General features: G+C 28.9%; 1 protein-coding gene across 1 annotated transcript; it reads right to left on the bottom strand.

Moving 5' to 3' along the window:
* Positions 1-11,307: 11,307 nt before the first annotated feature.
* On the bottom strand, positions 11,308-13,566 carry LOC137826326 (glucan endo-1,3-beta-D-glucosidase-like). Its single transcript, XM_068632257.1, has one exon. It carries the CDS (start codon positions 13,474-13,476, stop codon positions 11,509-11,511), a length of 1,968 nt encoding a protein of 655 aa, XP_068488358.1. The 5' UTR covers positions 13,477-13,566; the 3' UTR covers positions 11,308-11,508.
* Between the last annotated feature and the right edge of the window lie 3,113 nt (positions 13,567-16,679).

Raw genomic sequence — 16,679 nt, 5'->3', positions numbered from 1 at the left:
TATTGTATCTGTTTGTAAATTTTGTAAATTGTTATAATCCTGATACATAAATAAAATGATATTGCATCGAGTAATAACGGAACAATGAGTGAATATGTTATTTTAAAAATATTGTATATATTTTGTTAGTATTTTATGTTTTTATGTTCTAATATATATTGTTTATTAATGTTTATAATTGTTTATCGTGGAATAATATGAACTAACATTACAAAGAAAAATATGAAATAGAAATCAATTTTTAGAGACCAAAATAATTAGTTGCAATAGTAACTAAATTAGAGATTATTTTAGAAACTAAAACAAAAATTGATTTTTAAATTAGTTTATATTATTGTTAAATAGTTTCTAAATTGGTATCTAATTAGCAACCAAGATTTTAAAGACCAAATTTAGAAACTAAATAATTGGTAGTTAAAACTTTGGTTGCTAATTAGATACCAATTTAGAAATTATTTAACAATAATATAAATTAATTTAGAAACCAATTTTTGTTTTAGTTTATAAAATGGTCTCTAATTTAGTTACTATTGCAACTAATTATTTTGGTTTCTAAAAATTGGTTTCTATTTGATGATTTTTTTGTAGTGTAATAATGTAATGAAGGTGAAACAAATACACAAGAACTTGAGGATATCTTGCATAAAAAAGTGTTTCTGATTAGGGATTTCAGTTAAGTGTATTCCGTTGTGATAAAAATAGTTATACAAATGGGTCACACTTAAAAAGTAGATTGTTAAAGAATGAAGAAAAATGGTAATATAAAAGAAAAAAATCTCACAAATTTATTGTTTTAAGAAAAAAATCTCACAAATTTATTGTTTTAAGATTTTGGATTGAAAGTGGTATTTTAATTTTTTTTATATGAAATGTTAAAAATGAGTATGTAATAAAAAAGAGAGTTGTAAAATGTTGAAAGGTGAGGAAAAGGGCAATGTGGGGGAAGGGGAAAGGAAGTGGATAGAGAGAGTAATTGGAAATGGAAGTGAGAGGGAGATAGTTAGGTACATAATTAACCTCTTTCCTACCTAAATTCAAAGCCATTGATTGAAGACTCAGACACACACAACAACACAATCCCATCTCTCACTGTCACATCTCTTCTCACATAATTAATGCTCAATGCTATCTCTCTACCTCTTCTCTTCTCTTCTCGCACGCACGTTTTACTTCAAACTTCATATTCTATATATTCCAAACTCCACTTTTTAATTCATTCACCAACCAATCTAAATCACTTATCTCCCATCCTTTCACATCTTCTCAAATCTACACTCCCATGCCAAGTGTTATCCAATCAAACTCATCATAACCTAATTATCATACGTCTCTCATCACAACTAACTTCACAACATACAAAACTATAAATCATCGCCTCTCATTTACAATTTTCTCACTAATCACAAACTCATTTTAACATAATTCAAATTGGTTTATGTGTTACAAGACTATAGAAACCCTTTCAAATTTGTCTGATTAGAGAAGTCGATTATTTTTTTTAAATGTTTGGATTGCTAGGTATGTGTCATGTTTTTATTTGTCGTTTTAGTTATTTGATTTTTCTTTTATGAGAGCTACATTTTTTTTAATGTTACCGATTTGTTTAGCATTTTTGTATAATATGACTTTTTTTGTGTGATGGTAGTTAACATTTTAGTTTTATTTTGACAGATTTGATTTCGTGATACGTATTGAAGATATTTGCTATCTTTAAAGTGTATAAAGGTTAGAATATTTTTCTATGTTTTTTTTATTAATTTATTGTTTAATAATTTAAAAAAATAAGGGTTGAGAAAGTTTGTTCTTTTTTTATCTCTTTAAGTTAGTTTTTGTTGTTGAATATCGACTAGATATTAGGTTATGACATTTCATTGTATATAAGTGAGTATAAACATCAATCTTATAAACCAGTTTTATGGGGTTGAGTTAGACTCAAAAGTTCATTTTGTAATATTTTTTATTAGTGTGGATAATGTATATATAAAAGATATTCAAATATCTAAATTAGAGTTAGTATGAAATAAGTGAGAATAATAAATATTGTTTAATATATATTTTTATTTTAATTTGTATACATATTTATAAGATACGACTGTGATAAATCTTTAATATTGGATTGAAATTAAGACATATTATCATATTAATTTTAAATTTTAAATAATATCATAATTATCTTAATAATTTTGTGTTAAATTTTTGTTATTGATAAAACAAAAGTTTGTTGAGTCTGTATAAACTATAACGGTCATGTCACTAAAAAATATTAGTGATTTAACGAGTCATGGTACGATTTATAAATAGTTGAAAACAAAAGATGTTTAAGCATAAAACTAGGCATTAAAATGGTGAAAATTGAAGTTGTGTCTGAATTTCGTTTGACATATATTTGGTTAAGTTAGCAGGGTGTTCTCACTGAAATTGTGGTGTGTTTTGTATATATTTGCGTCATGTATGTATCTCTTGCTTCGGAACTCAGAAGTGTTGATATCTTATTTCTTTCTCAGTGACCAAACTCTGAAACTAGTACCATCACACGCTCAGAATCAATAAATGTACTAATTATGCTGCACACGTGTCCTTTTAACTGTCTCTTCTCACGCCAAGTAAATAATTCAACTATTATTATTCCATTTTTTTCTTGCTCGCTATTTCAATTTCAGTTTTTCAAAAATAATATTTACTTTATCTCAGTTTGCTTTAAAATAGCACTAAAATCTAAAATAAAAGTGTCCAAATGAAACATTTCCAAAGAATAAGTTATTTCAAAAATCACAAAATACAAATACACGATCCTACTGTGTAAATATTCCTACACATAATACCATGTCATCATCATCAATTAATTAGTTGATGCTGCTCTTTTATTAAATAGGTAAAATAATTCATTGAATTAAAATATATATTTAAAAATAATTATATATAATAACAAAAAAATTTAACAATGGAAGAGAAAAGTAAACATTATAATTAGTTATATAATTCATATAATCAATAAAAAATTATTAATTTTAACAAGAATTTGTTAACGGAGGTTACAATAAATAACCTACAATAAAACACTATGTAAGGGAGTTTTTTCTAATCCATGGTAAGTGTTGACGTTTTTTTAATAAATAGTAAGTTTTTATTATTTTAAAATTTTAAGAGAGCGCACGGTACTATATCTATAAATATTTTTTACACACTTCATCAAGCTTACACAGTGCATGAGATTCATTTGAGGCAAATCATAGACTTCATCACTTTTACGCAACACAAGTTTCATTTTATAACTAATCGCGTTTTAGTTCGTGAATATTTTTTTTATTGTATATATCTTTTAATTGATATTTTCTCTGTTTGTGTCAATTGATTTTTCAAAATTAATTTTCACTTTTCCCATTTCTCACATCCTAAATCATTATCTATGATTAACTCTTAATATATTTTTGTTTTTTAACAAATTATTTTTATGTAGTGCATTGTCATTCTAGATTGTGGTGTGTTTTTTTTTAGAACTACAATGCTTTTCTTGGATTCGATGCCTCATGTCTTTCTGGTTTGTTTGTTGTTTCATCTCTCGTTTACGTTGTGTATTTTCAAAACTCGACATTTTATCGACTAAATTTGTTTTTTTTTGGATTTTTTTCATTGTTATATATATTAGTATTATATTTATGTTTTCCTTTATGTTTAGATTATTTGTTTCTAATAGTTTAGGATAACAATGTATCATCTTCTTTTACTGGTATATTTCATTATTTACTCATATAGTGAGATACTCAGTAAACTACATGATTTTTGGAATCATCATTTGTATCTGGCGTGACTGATAAATTTTTATAGAAGTAGAATGGACTAATAACTCTTTAAGTACTTTTGAGACTCCATCCATATTTGATTTTAAAAACAATAAGTTTATTTTATAAAAAATATGAATAATGGTGTGTTGTCAGACAAAATCATGGATCTATATATTATATTAATAGGGTCCTTTAATTTTATTTAATTTTTTTATTAATTATTTATTGGTTTATTGTTTTGCACTAAGAGTATTATATAACTGATAATGAAAGAATAATGTTTGTCATACTACTTATGTGTTACGAATTGACCAAAGTCGTAGTGTTGTGTCACGACTTTAACTTGAAATGCTTATAAGCCGAAGTCGTATTATGTGTTATGAATTGACCAAAGTCGTATTGTTGTGTCACAATTTTAACTTGAAATGCTTATAAGCCAAAGTCGTATGCATGTAACACAATTTTTATTTTTATTTTTTTTGTAATATGTAAAACAAATTTCACCAAAATTGTGCTAAAACCAACATGAAATACTTACTTGCTTAACCTTTAAAGAAAATTCAAGAACTATGAAAGAATAATATATTGTGGTTGCGAAGCCAAAAGAAAATGTATAGTGCATCTAATAACACAGATGGAATGTATAATGAATGTAAAGAGGATTGAATTTATACCATGGAAGAAAACAAAAATATTATAAGAATGCTGACAAATTACTATTGATATCATATTAAAAATATATAAAATAATTCATTAAATTAAATGTTTGAGAAAAATAAAAACTATATATAAATATCAAATATACTAATAAACTGAATATAAAAGAAAACTGAACTAATTATATATGATATCTAAAAATAATTATAAATAACTAATTATATATAACATCTAGAAAGTAAACAACTCATTATATATAATACCTATAATATCTTAAAACTGAATAATCAATTATATATAATATCGAATTACATTTTTATTCTAATATCCTTTCCTAACCTGATATTTAAAATTTGTTTGACTATATTTTTTTATTCTAATATCCTTTCCTAACCTGATATTTTAATAGTTTTTCACATTATTTAATTACAAAAATTTTCTTTTATAAATTTTTTCAAAACTTTACAACAACCCGTTGTGGATGTATATTTTTTCTATAACTTGAAGAAAACCATGTCTTAATTGTAGTAGGTGTTGATATTGATGAGTTTCTGAGTGATTATGAGGTCCTTGAAAGTTTAACTTTATTTTTGTTGACCATTGATGTTGAAATCACTGTACAACAACGGAAAAAAATAAAAAGAGGGAAATATAAGCGCGTTTGTTGAAGCTTTGTCTGAACGTAGCACAGCACATGCAAGGTTACAGAAAGCTTTTTGCAGCTGAGATTAACACGACATGCATGAATCCCAAGCACCACAGACACCAGACATTTTTTTCTACCTTCTCCTCATCGTTCATTCGCCATGGGAAAGCTATTTTGTCATCACACAAAAAAACAATCATGAATAATAATAATAACTTGTCTCACTCACCTCATCAAACACACATAACGGTAGACTTAACTAAGAAATGACACTAATGTTCCACTATATGTACATTATTAAAACCAAAGTTATTAATATTCACAGAAACAGTTTTCTAATATAATAATTAAATTTAGATTAATATTTATTTCACAACGTATAACCTAATAAATATTAATATTTTAATTATTTATAAAAATTTATAATTTTATTATTATTTAAAAAAAAAAATTCTTTTACGTTTTGTATGTATTTTTATTAAAGTTTTTTTTTATAAATATTAATATTTGTGGTTGTATTTTCACGTTGGTTGTGAAAATATCATAACTTTTAAATTTATGATAATCTAGGATGATTATGTTAGACTCAAGTAATATTGTTCACAAAACACGCAACTAAACAAAATTATACAATATGCATTGAAATTTCAAAATAACCAAATTTTTGAAATATTCAAGTTTTGCTTTGAATTTGCTTATGAAAAATGTCTACACTCATCATTCTTTTTATTTAACGTAAAAAAACGTAAAAAAATACTAAAAAATTATTAAATATTAAATAGTAACTAAATTTAGAGATAAAAAATAATTTGTAACTATATTGAATAAATTAGATACTAATATAAAGACTAAAAAATTATTGATATTTAATGTGATTTCTATTATTAATAAAATGTTATAAAATGATTTCTAAATGGGCATCTAAATTAGCTATCAAAATTTTAACTACCAATATTTTAGATTCTAAATTAGTCTTTAAAAAAACTAATATAAAACATAAATAATTAATAGATAAAACCTTGGTAGCTAATAGTTAAATACCAATTTATAATTTTTTACGAATAATAGAAATTATTTTAGATACTAATAATTTTCTAGTTTATAAAATGGTCTATAACATAATTAATATACTAGCTAATTATTTTGGTATCTAAAATTATTTTTATTTAATAATTTTCTTGTAGAGTTAAACGAGTTTTTTTTTTCTAATAATTTTTATGAAAAATATAAAATTAATTTTTATATCAGTTAAAATGAACTATATATAAGTTAAAAATAAATATTTTGAAAAATTATATAAAAGTCTCTATAAAGTTACTTGTGTATAAACTAATTTTAGCCAATCTTTTTTTTCCTTTTGTAAAAACCCTTTACGCTATAATATACTCTTAATTCCTAATCTAATTTCATGTTTCAATGGAAGTCAGAGTCAACGCAGGATAGCAAGAATTTAGCTTAAGAGTAAAATATCTTTCCTTCGACACACTATTGAAGGAGTCCTATTTTCCAAATTAGACCTTAAACACATTATTATTTTCTTTTAAAAATTAAACAAATATACGTTAAAGAGATTAATTAGAAGGAGAATTATCATTTTACAAAACAACTACATGTTAACCTCATTTCAATTAGAAAATATTATGTTAAAGTGAGTCAGAAATATTCAATAAAAAATACCATTTAAAATTTAAATTATTTGCATAGTGGTTCTATCAAATAAATTGGTTATCATAGCTGTAATTATAAATATGAATACATGTTGGTCCAAAGACATGTGTAATAATTTCTAAGAGGACCATTTATTTTACTGTACAAAAATGTCAAAGATATGAATGAAGTCGTCGGCTATAACAAACTATATTTAATGCAACCACGGACTCTTATTTTGAGTAATTAAGAGTGTGTGTATATATATATATATATATATATATATATATATATATAGGTTTCATATTTGTATAATTGTATTTGTATACGAGTTTAATCACATATTTAATTTTAAGTTTTTAAAATTCAACAAGTTTAATATAGTTTTATTATATTAGTTAGTTATTAACAATAAAAGATGACTTAATAATAGTAAAGTTTAAAATCATTTTCTATTAATAATTAAATAACATATTAATGGTAAATCAAAATGAATGGATTTTTGAAAAATTAACAACTAAAATAGGGGATTAAATTAAATATATTCAGGAAACGAAGAGAATATTGAACAAGTGGATTAACAGAAAGTAATGTGTTTTTTGAAGTATTTTAACTTTTGAAATGTGTGTTTGGTGAAAGGAGAAGCATTGAACTACACTGTGATAAGGATGCAGGGCGACATAATAGTAATTGGTACAGAAGGCACAGAGAAGAGTCCAATGTCTGGAAGCTAGCGACGGGAAAAACAAAGTTCTGAGAGTCCCATTAACCTACGAAATTAGAATTGTTGAATTTGAGTTTGAGGTGGTTGTTTGGTCCATTTTGAGGTAGCATAAGGCTTTGATTATTTGGTGTGAAATTGTGGGGAGAATATGAATTTTATGGATGAGAAGAAGGATATTGTTTGGCATGTGCAGAGAGAGTTTGAGTGCATGTGGTTAGGGAAGAACATGTGAAACGAGGTGGTATGGGGTGTTGTGATACAGCAGTGGAAAGTGTGGAGTCATGTTGGTGCAATGCAGTCAAGTGGAAGACAAACAGTGTTGTCTCAGGCCTCCAACATTACTGTTGTATGCAATAGTTGGTGAACAAAACAACACTTTTTTCTTCTATGCAAACACTTTATTTTATAAAACAGATTTTGCTTACTTCACTTCAAAACCTGTTTTCTTCTTTGGTATTTTACTTTTTCTATATCTTTTGAATTGAAGTGTGATTAATAATTAGTCTATGGTATCTGTCAGCAGATTCTAAATCATTAAGATCAATTTTTTAGAAAACTATATATGAGATTCATCAGTGTGCCTACCTTTCATAATAAAATATAATTATTTCTTTATTGAAAATCAACTAAATATAAAATCAAATTATAATATAGAAATATCATAACTTAATTAATTTTTAATATAGTATGAGAGAATCTATTGTTTCATCTATTAGTTGGCCGATTTGTGTTGCAATAAGCATATAATAGAAGCCTAAAGCACAGATTCTTCTCCTAAGTTGCACCGTGTGTCTACCCAATAGAATATGAACTATGCACGTCAACTTCATCTTAATAAGTGTTCAACCCAATGCAAGATAACAACAAATGTTCCTCATATTTTTCTTGGGTTTGAGGTTGTAATTATGTCAAGCACTCGACAATGTTCGATGAGTCCAAATAATGCTTCAACTTGTTAGTGGAAATGGTCCTGTTAACACATTAGTTGGTCAGAAGTGTGAATATTCTGAGTTATATCTGACTAAATTTTCATATTATAATGCAACTGACTTCACTCTGCTTAATGCTTAGCTCCTTTACCTAAGGTTTCTCTTCCAGCATCTGCTAGTGTCATCTTCTCTACTTCATTGTTGACATTGCCATAATCACTGCACAATCGATTACAATAAATAGGCTAACTTTTTTTTTTATCGACAAAATAGACTAACTTACACTACCAGAAAAAAAAAGGTATTAGCTTTCAAAAAAAAGTGGCATAGATGTTATTATCGTGGGTTAGAAGAAAAATAAATTCTAAGTATAGTGTGGGCCAAAGAAACAACAACAGTAATAATAATAAAAATAAATATTAAAGATAGGTTTAAGCCACACTACCATTTTTGTAAAATATAAATAAAAATAACATAATAATAATAAAAGTTATGAACAGAAGTTAAGAAGAAAATTGATTAAAAATAAATAAATTTATGAGGACTTAACAGAAATTATATTTTATTTATGTTAGCGTGGGTTTCACAATGTTGAGGTTGAAAAAAACGTAATGGGTTTTTTCTCACATCCACAATCCTAAGGCGCGTCTTCCCTATTCTTATTCTTCTCTGAATCCCAATCCTAACATTGCTTTCCACAATCCCTAATTTGCATCTTCCTTCTTCTCCTCCCAATCTATCTCAAATTTTGGAAATCCTAACATAAACCTTGCATGTTTGAATCAGTGAGGATTCGAAGGTGAAAGTAAGACGCACTTGATGAGGAGGCAAAGGCTTCACCGTTCTTGGTGAGGAGGAGGAGGCATGTTATATTGTAGACCTTCAATCATTCAAACTCCCAACATGGTCAGAATCCACGCATCCCACAACTAAGGATCACCTGTTCATTACCAAAAATAATACCTTTTTTGTGCCCTTTAGTGCTTTAAGAGTTGAAGTTCTACTGATTCCAATCTCAAGTAGGTAATCAATGAGTTAGGGAATAAAGGCACACAACTCAACTCATTATTAATTCCATCAATTTTCTATTATTGATTATTGAACGTAATTATTGTACGCAATTAATTTGATGATGATATAATCTCATTAGTAGTGAATCACAAACATAATTAGTTTGTGTAAGTGGGAGAGAGAAATGTGTGATTTGATTATTTAATCATATACGCAATTATTATTGAACGCAGTTATCATACGTTATTAATTTGATGATGATAGAATCACTATATAATTAACTTGTAAGCTGGAGAGAAAAAATTTTCATAGATACATGTGGTGGGATTTGATTATTGGATGAATTGAACCACATTCAAAATATTTTTATAAATTTGTGAACGACTTGACAACTTTTTAAGATCCAATCACCAATCTTCTTATATCCTATCATTTTTTCTAACATGCACAAAGATTAATATGTCTTTAGATGTTTTACTTTTTCTAACAATGTTAATCATTTTAGAAAATTAAGAGAAAACTATTTATTCTTTAAACGAATGTCCTCATTTATTAGTATTTTGTTATAAATTCACAATTATAACACTTTTTAAATTAATAATTTTCTTTAACAATATACAATAAAAATAATTTAAGACAGAAGAAGTAGAGTCTTGTTTATGAGTGTGGTATGAATATTAATTAATAAATCATTATTTTTTTAAAACTATGATGAGAATATATTAATTTATAATAATACTAATTATTATTACTATTATGATGAGAGTTTTAGATATTTTATTTAGTTAAAAAAAATCAAAATCAAACTATTAAATAAGTTTGAAATTTTTTTGAATTTGAGTATTTTCGGTACAAAAACTAATTTGGGTTCATATACCTTTTTTGTTTTGTTCACCTAAGTTTTTAAGGAGCACCACTAAAGGCCTAAAGCTAGAGGTTATACATATTTTTCGTGGCTCTTTCTTCCTGCACCTCCATCAATAGCTTCTCCCACCATCCATAGGTCAGGTAAAAGACTATTTTATCCTTTAAAAAATATATTATCATTCTATTATCTGAAAATATATTTTGTTTTTATCCACATTTTAAGTTGTAGAATTTGAAAATACATTATAGATTATTAAATTAAATTTTTGAAAAAATATATTATGGATTAAAAAATTAAGAAGATATTCCCAATTCAAAAATCCAAAAATGTGTTCTAGATTCTATAATTTTCAAATTTCATAATTCAAAATATATGTTTACAAAGTAATCCCCTGTAGATTATAAAACTGAAGTTTTTCCAGATGACTAATTCTGAAATAAAAAACACCAATAAAAAAAATACTTTTAATATTTTAAGAAATATACGGTGACACGAGAATGGAGGTAGGAAAAAAAAAACATAACATTTTTAGTAGGTACAAATGAAGTGATTAAGGAGGAGTCTGGAACACTTGCTTCTAAGATCCACTTTACGCATTTTTTATTTTATTGTTAGTAAAAAAAAGATTTAGGTATAAATACCTGCGACAACAAAAATAATTATAATGGAAGTTTGGATTTTGCTTTTCAGGTTTATCTTTTTAAGTTGACATTGTATCAAACACTGCTATTTACATAAAGAGTTGTTCTGCGGTCCCTGGAGCATTCATTTCTGCCTCTTTATTGACCCTTGAAAACTCTGTATTACCAAAATAACACCCTTTTCAAGCACCAAAAGGTACGAAAATGATATCATATCTACAAGGGAAGTTTTGCTACCTTTATAGTTTCAATGAGCTTCACCATCATTCCTTTGACTTCATTCCCAAAGCTCTCACAGGATTGGCCTCTAACACTGCTAAGCACCCTCCAACCGTTGACAAAATACAGTGAGTTATGTTGTGTTACAATCACTATAGGAATTTGAACTTGCACTGCCCTAGATTACCACTGTAAACTGCAAATTTTATTACATTATAGAAAAATCACAAAACTCAATTCCACACAGCAGATGAGAGATACAGAATTTCAGAAATTACTGCAAATTAAAACATTGACAGGTACTAGCATCATAATTCCTTGGACATTGTTGATCATTTTATCTTGTCCAGAAATTAACTTGTGTACAACTTATATCATGAGTCCTTATCTGCTGTGAATCCACCACAAGAGATTACTGTAAGAGTTTCCATCATCAAAACCTTTCAATGTTCTTATATTCTGCAGTGCTGTTTGCTTATCATAAACTCCTTGCAAGGCATAGGTCATTCCCTTCCACCCCTCACTACTTAAAGAGGGAAATGTCCATTCCACAAGCTCCTTCACATAATCAGCATCAGAGAACAGTGTCTCAGTGATAGGCAACAAGGGTAGCACTTGGATTCCAAGTCTGCATTCTCTACAGTCTGCACCGGCCCACCATAACTTACTATCCCTCTTATTAGCCCACACAATCCCCACTATTCTATTGTCTTTTGCAAATTCTTCTTCGTACAAGTTGTCTTCCACTTTCACATGCCACCAAGTTTGTGCAGCTAGAATTTCCAACGCCACCAACGTTGACCCAGTGGCAACAAGACTCGAGTCACCATATGCCAGACCCACCAACGCTGCTGAATAGTATGCATTCACAGCTTCACTCGTGCTTTCTTGATTCCTACCATCTTCAAATTCAGTCACTCCCGCAGCCCAAGAATGTAACGTATAAAGGTCAAAACACCTTAGACGTGGATAATTTCTGTTATACCTTTGACCCAAGTTCATAAAATCTGTCACAAGTGAATAAACTTGTGGCTTGTATTTTTGTCCCCACTCGGGATCAATCTTTGCAAGAACCGCAATTCCATATAGAAAGTACCCCAAATGGTAATGGTGATCATTGTAAACTCCAAACCCAAAATCAGCGCTTGAATCCGTTGACCCCAGTTTGGTTACAAGTCCACCCCATTTATTTTCATATAGAAAACCGTTCCCTTCGAAAGTTCCATCTAACCAAGGCTCAATGGCCTCTTTAAGAAAATCCGTAACCGTGGGAACAACCTTTGAAAACGACACTTCTTCCGCTATCAATGCCAACCTTGCGGCCCTTCCAACGCGCTTTCCATAAAAATAAGATGAAGTTGTTCCTATTGCTGAAGAATTAAGCGCTTGCACGTCCTTAACAAGCGCTGAGACAATCTCATCATATGAATTTGTTTCCACTCCGTTGTTAGAATACCATGTCACAGGAATACGATCCGTTTGCAATATCCATGAATCTCCAACAACACCAACAAGATCACCATCAATGCTTCTGTACTTAAAATCACTCAGCAAAGTAACATTCCCGTTATTATTATTTGATAAAAGCTTAACATGAAGAGGGTGAGCCAGCATGAGCAAATCCCCAGACCCTTCCTTTTGCCATTGATACACCACACGGGAAGGCTCCTCTAGTGTTGCATCACCCAACAAAGGGTAACAAGAGCTGTACTTGTCAAGAATCGTCTCATAGTTAGGATTTGGCAGCACTGCTACACGAATGATGCCAGAAAATGGCTTGGACGTAGCCTCTGAAGCATTATGGTTGAAATGGATGGGGGAGGAGGTGTATATGAGCCATGTCTGAGTGTTGTTAAGCTTAAGGGTGTACTTGGTGTTGTTCTCATTGTTGGAAGACAAAGAGAGTATGGTGTACAGTGTTGTGATAGAAAGAGATGTTGAAGAAGTGACGGAAGCAGTTATAAAAGGGCTTCCTCTTGAGAGAAAGAACCTGAGGTTGGAGGAGGGAATATCCAAAGTGACACCAAGGTCACTGAATGATGAGATTACACGGTTTTGTTGCTGTGAGTGTGTTTGAGTGGAAGAGATGGTGAGATCTGGCACAAAAGCTTGGTACAAGAGTGCTGTGGTGAAGAGGAGAAGAGGGTATGAGGCTGATAGTGAGGAGTTTGTACTTTTGATGAGGTAAGGGTGAATGTACTCAGGTTGTGACCCGTTTGGGATAACATAGTTTTGGAAGAAAGAGTTTGTGGGAAGTGGAGATGAAAGAAGGTTAGAGGAGAAGTAGGTTGAAGGGTCTGGAAGAACTGTGGATTGAGTTTGAGGGAAGAGAAAAGAAGATGAAGAAGACATTGTTGTTTGTGAATGCTTCTTGCAGTGTTGTGTGGTGCCGCAGCCTAAGCCACTTTATAAGCAAAGAGATAAGAGTTTGTTTGGCATATTGGTTGACTTTTATAAACGAGAAATTCTAAGGTATAATGAAGAAAAGAAGAGTGATACTTAAAACTTCTACCACTTCCTAACAACTCTTAATAATAACTATTTATTAAAATTTAATTTATGTCTTAGTTAAGGAAAAATATCTTATTCATTAAATACATTACTTTTAACTGATTTTTCTAATAAAATACTGTATTCCAATAAAATAGTAATATATACAATTACAAGATGAACGTTAAGAAAGAAATACTTTTAACTTAATTTATTAATTTATTATTTTAATCGCAGTTTTGATATGAAATTATTTATAAAAATTGGTGTTAAAATATTTTTTCCCTTAGAGAAAAAAACTATTTCAAACATGCATTTACAACCATTTAATAATTCTATATACTAATAAAATATTGAATTAGGTTATTTAATTGAAATATTAATAAAAGTAGTTGCAAGAAGGGATAATAAATCTTGAAGTGTTAAGTTAACACAACACTTCCCAAATTTATAATCTTGCCCGGCTGCCACTGTGCAGTGTTTATTATTAAAATAGTTTCATTAAAAATAAAATAATGTGTTGATCTTATTATTTCTTATTCTTTTAATCGTTACTAATGCTGAATGTCATTTTAGAGTCTATAAGTGGAAACAAGCAAGATAAAGAGAGAAAAACAATTAATAGATATAATAAAGAAGATGAAAGAACAACTAGATGTATGATAATCATATATAAAGTATAGGTCAAGTTTGACATTAGCATATGATAAGCACATTATCACATTTTTTAACACGATTAAAAATTTGTCAAGTTTACAAAGACTACAATTTTGTGGGTAGATTATTGATGAATCAATAAAGAGGTTTCAAATAATTAGTAAGATAAAGAAATCTTAGAGATCAAGTTTAAATCTCATTCAATCCATTAGTTTATTAGATATATAATTATTATCTTGTAAGTAATATATTTGTTATATAGCAGTCTAAGTTGGATATGTAATACCCTCTCTCAAATTCAGGATAAGATTTATCGACATAGTGATTGCAAAATTAAACATTTGTATGTAATTTGAACAACAATAAACAATGTATAGAAAAGATTTTAACATTATCTCAACACATGAATTTAAATTTAATTAAATTTCACATAAATTTATAAGATGAAGATTTTAAATACAAATTCTCATGAAGATAACTAGATATAGAGTATTAAACATTTTACATGTTATTATTATGGAGTTAAACTAAATTCAATCTCAAATTTTAAGAAAATATTTAAATATATTTTAAATCACTTATTATGTTATTCACATGGTAAATCCACTAATATTAAGGATATGATGGGATATACTATTTTTTTAAATATTTCACATTAATTATAAATAAGATAATAAAAATGTGGGGAGTAATCGATTATGAGCGAGGTCGAGCGAAAAGAAAAGTTGAGAGAATTACTGAAACAACATCTTTACCTTCTTGTTTTATAAGTTCTCAAGTGCTTAGAGTGAAAAGATTCATGAAAAATATTTTTGAGATATGGTGAGTTTGAGAAAACATGTCCACCTTCTTCTTTTATAGGTTCGTAGGCGCTTACAATGAAGAAGATTTGTGGAAGATTCTTGAGATGAGGTTTGAGAGATCTTCATATCTAGGTGAAAGAATAAAGTAGGACAAAGATTTGAATTTTTTAGGTTTAAGGTTGTGAGAGATGAAAGGAAAATGGAAAAAGAACTTTATCTCATGATTGAGAATGTGAATTTTTTTAACATCCTTAAGGATAAAAGCGTACAAATAATACAAATTGAAAGACAACAACTTCATATGCGCCAAAATAAGGGGAAAAAGCAAAGTATAATGGAACATGGAAGACAACACATGATTGACGAACTTGCATATGTGAAAGTGGTGAAGTCAAAAGCTACTACACAAAAATGGAAGTCAAGGATGAGACTTCAAGACCATGTTGAGAAATGTAATGATACGATAATAAATTCAGAGATGGAAGAAGAAAAATGACTTACAGAAAGTTGGACGAGAAGAATCAAAGACCTAACAATGTTTGATAAATTAAACTACCAAGTATTGGAGTGGATTTGTGGAAAATGAGAGGAATTATATTATCTTATTTTAAGGACAATCCAACTTGTGATTTTTGGACAAGAGAATAAGATAAATGACATGTTTTTTAGTAAAGGGGTATAATTGGGGGCATGTTCAATAATATTTACAAGTAAAACTCATAATTGTTATTAGGTAATAAATTAGTATGTGATTAGCCTTATGATATTCCTTTTTTTTAGCAAGAGTGTTGAATGCATAAAAAAAGTGGTAAGAATACGATGTACATTCTTTTATATAGAAGGACACAATAAATTCCCCATAAAATTAGAGTTGAGGGGTATTCATTAGGACATCAATCCTATATCAAGTTTCTCATAGAAAAAAAGCTTTAGTGGAGTTATCACCATGGAGGATGATGACCAAATTGTATCAAATGATAGATCATAGGGTATGAACCAATGGAGTTTGAAGATTCATCTATGGCAAGCAAGATAAGTGTGGAAACTAAGTCACAATGGTATGATACTAAAGATAATTGGGTGCACTAGCGCAAAAATGCTAATCAAATGCGGCTATTTTACATTTACAAATGCGGCTATAGAGCCACATTTGTAAATGCGATTTACGAATGCGGTTATTTGAAATAGCCGCATTTGTATATTCTTCTGAATGAGCTAGGGTTTTAGGGGCACGTTGTTGGTGAAGAGTGGAAGGGGAGAAGAGGAAACACGGCAACGGCGGCGGAGCGGCGAGAGCGAAATGCGACAGCGACGGAAGCAATGGAACAATACACCTTCAAAATGTAGAGCGAAACCCATTAAAAACGAAAGCAATATGGAAAGCGAAAGCCATTGGAGTTCAATGCAGTTGTTAGGGGCAATGGAAACAAGAGAATGAGGGGCAATGCAGTTACGTACCTTTGAAAATGCAGAACTTCGCAACCAGAGAAAACGAAGAACAGATATGAGCACAAACAGAGAATGAACGAAATTGTTGAGCGCGTAAAATTTTTAGGGTAAAAACCATTTACAAATGCGGCTAAACGTAAAAACCGCATTTGTAAA

The sequence above is a fragment of the Phaseolus vulgaris genome, chromosome 8, assembly GCF_000499845.2.
Source record: "Phaseolus vulgaris cultivar G19833 chromosome 8, P. vulgaris v2.0, whole genome shotgun sequence".
NCBI lineage: Eukaryota > Viridiplantae > Streptophyta > Magnoliopsida > Fabales > Fabaceae > Phaseolus > Phaseolus vulgaris.
The sequence above is the reverse complement of the archived record's forward strand: the minus strand, read 5'-3'. Positions and strand labels throughout refer to the sequence as shown.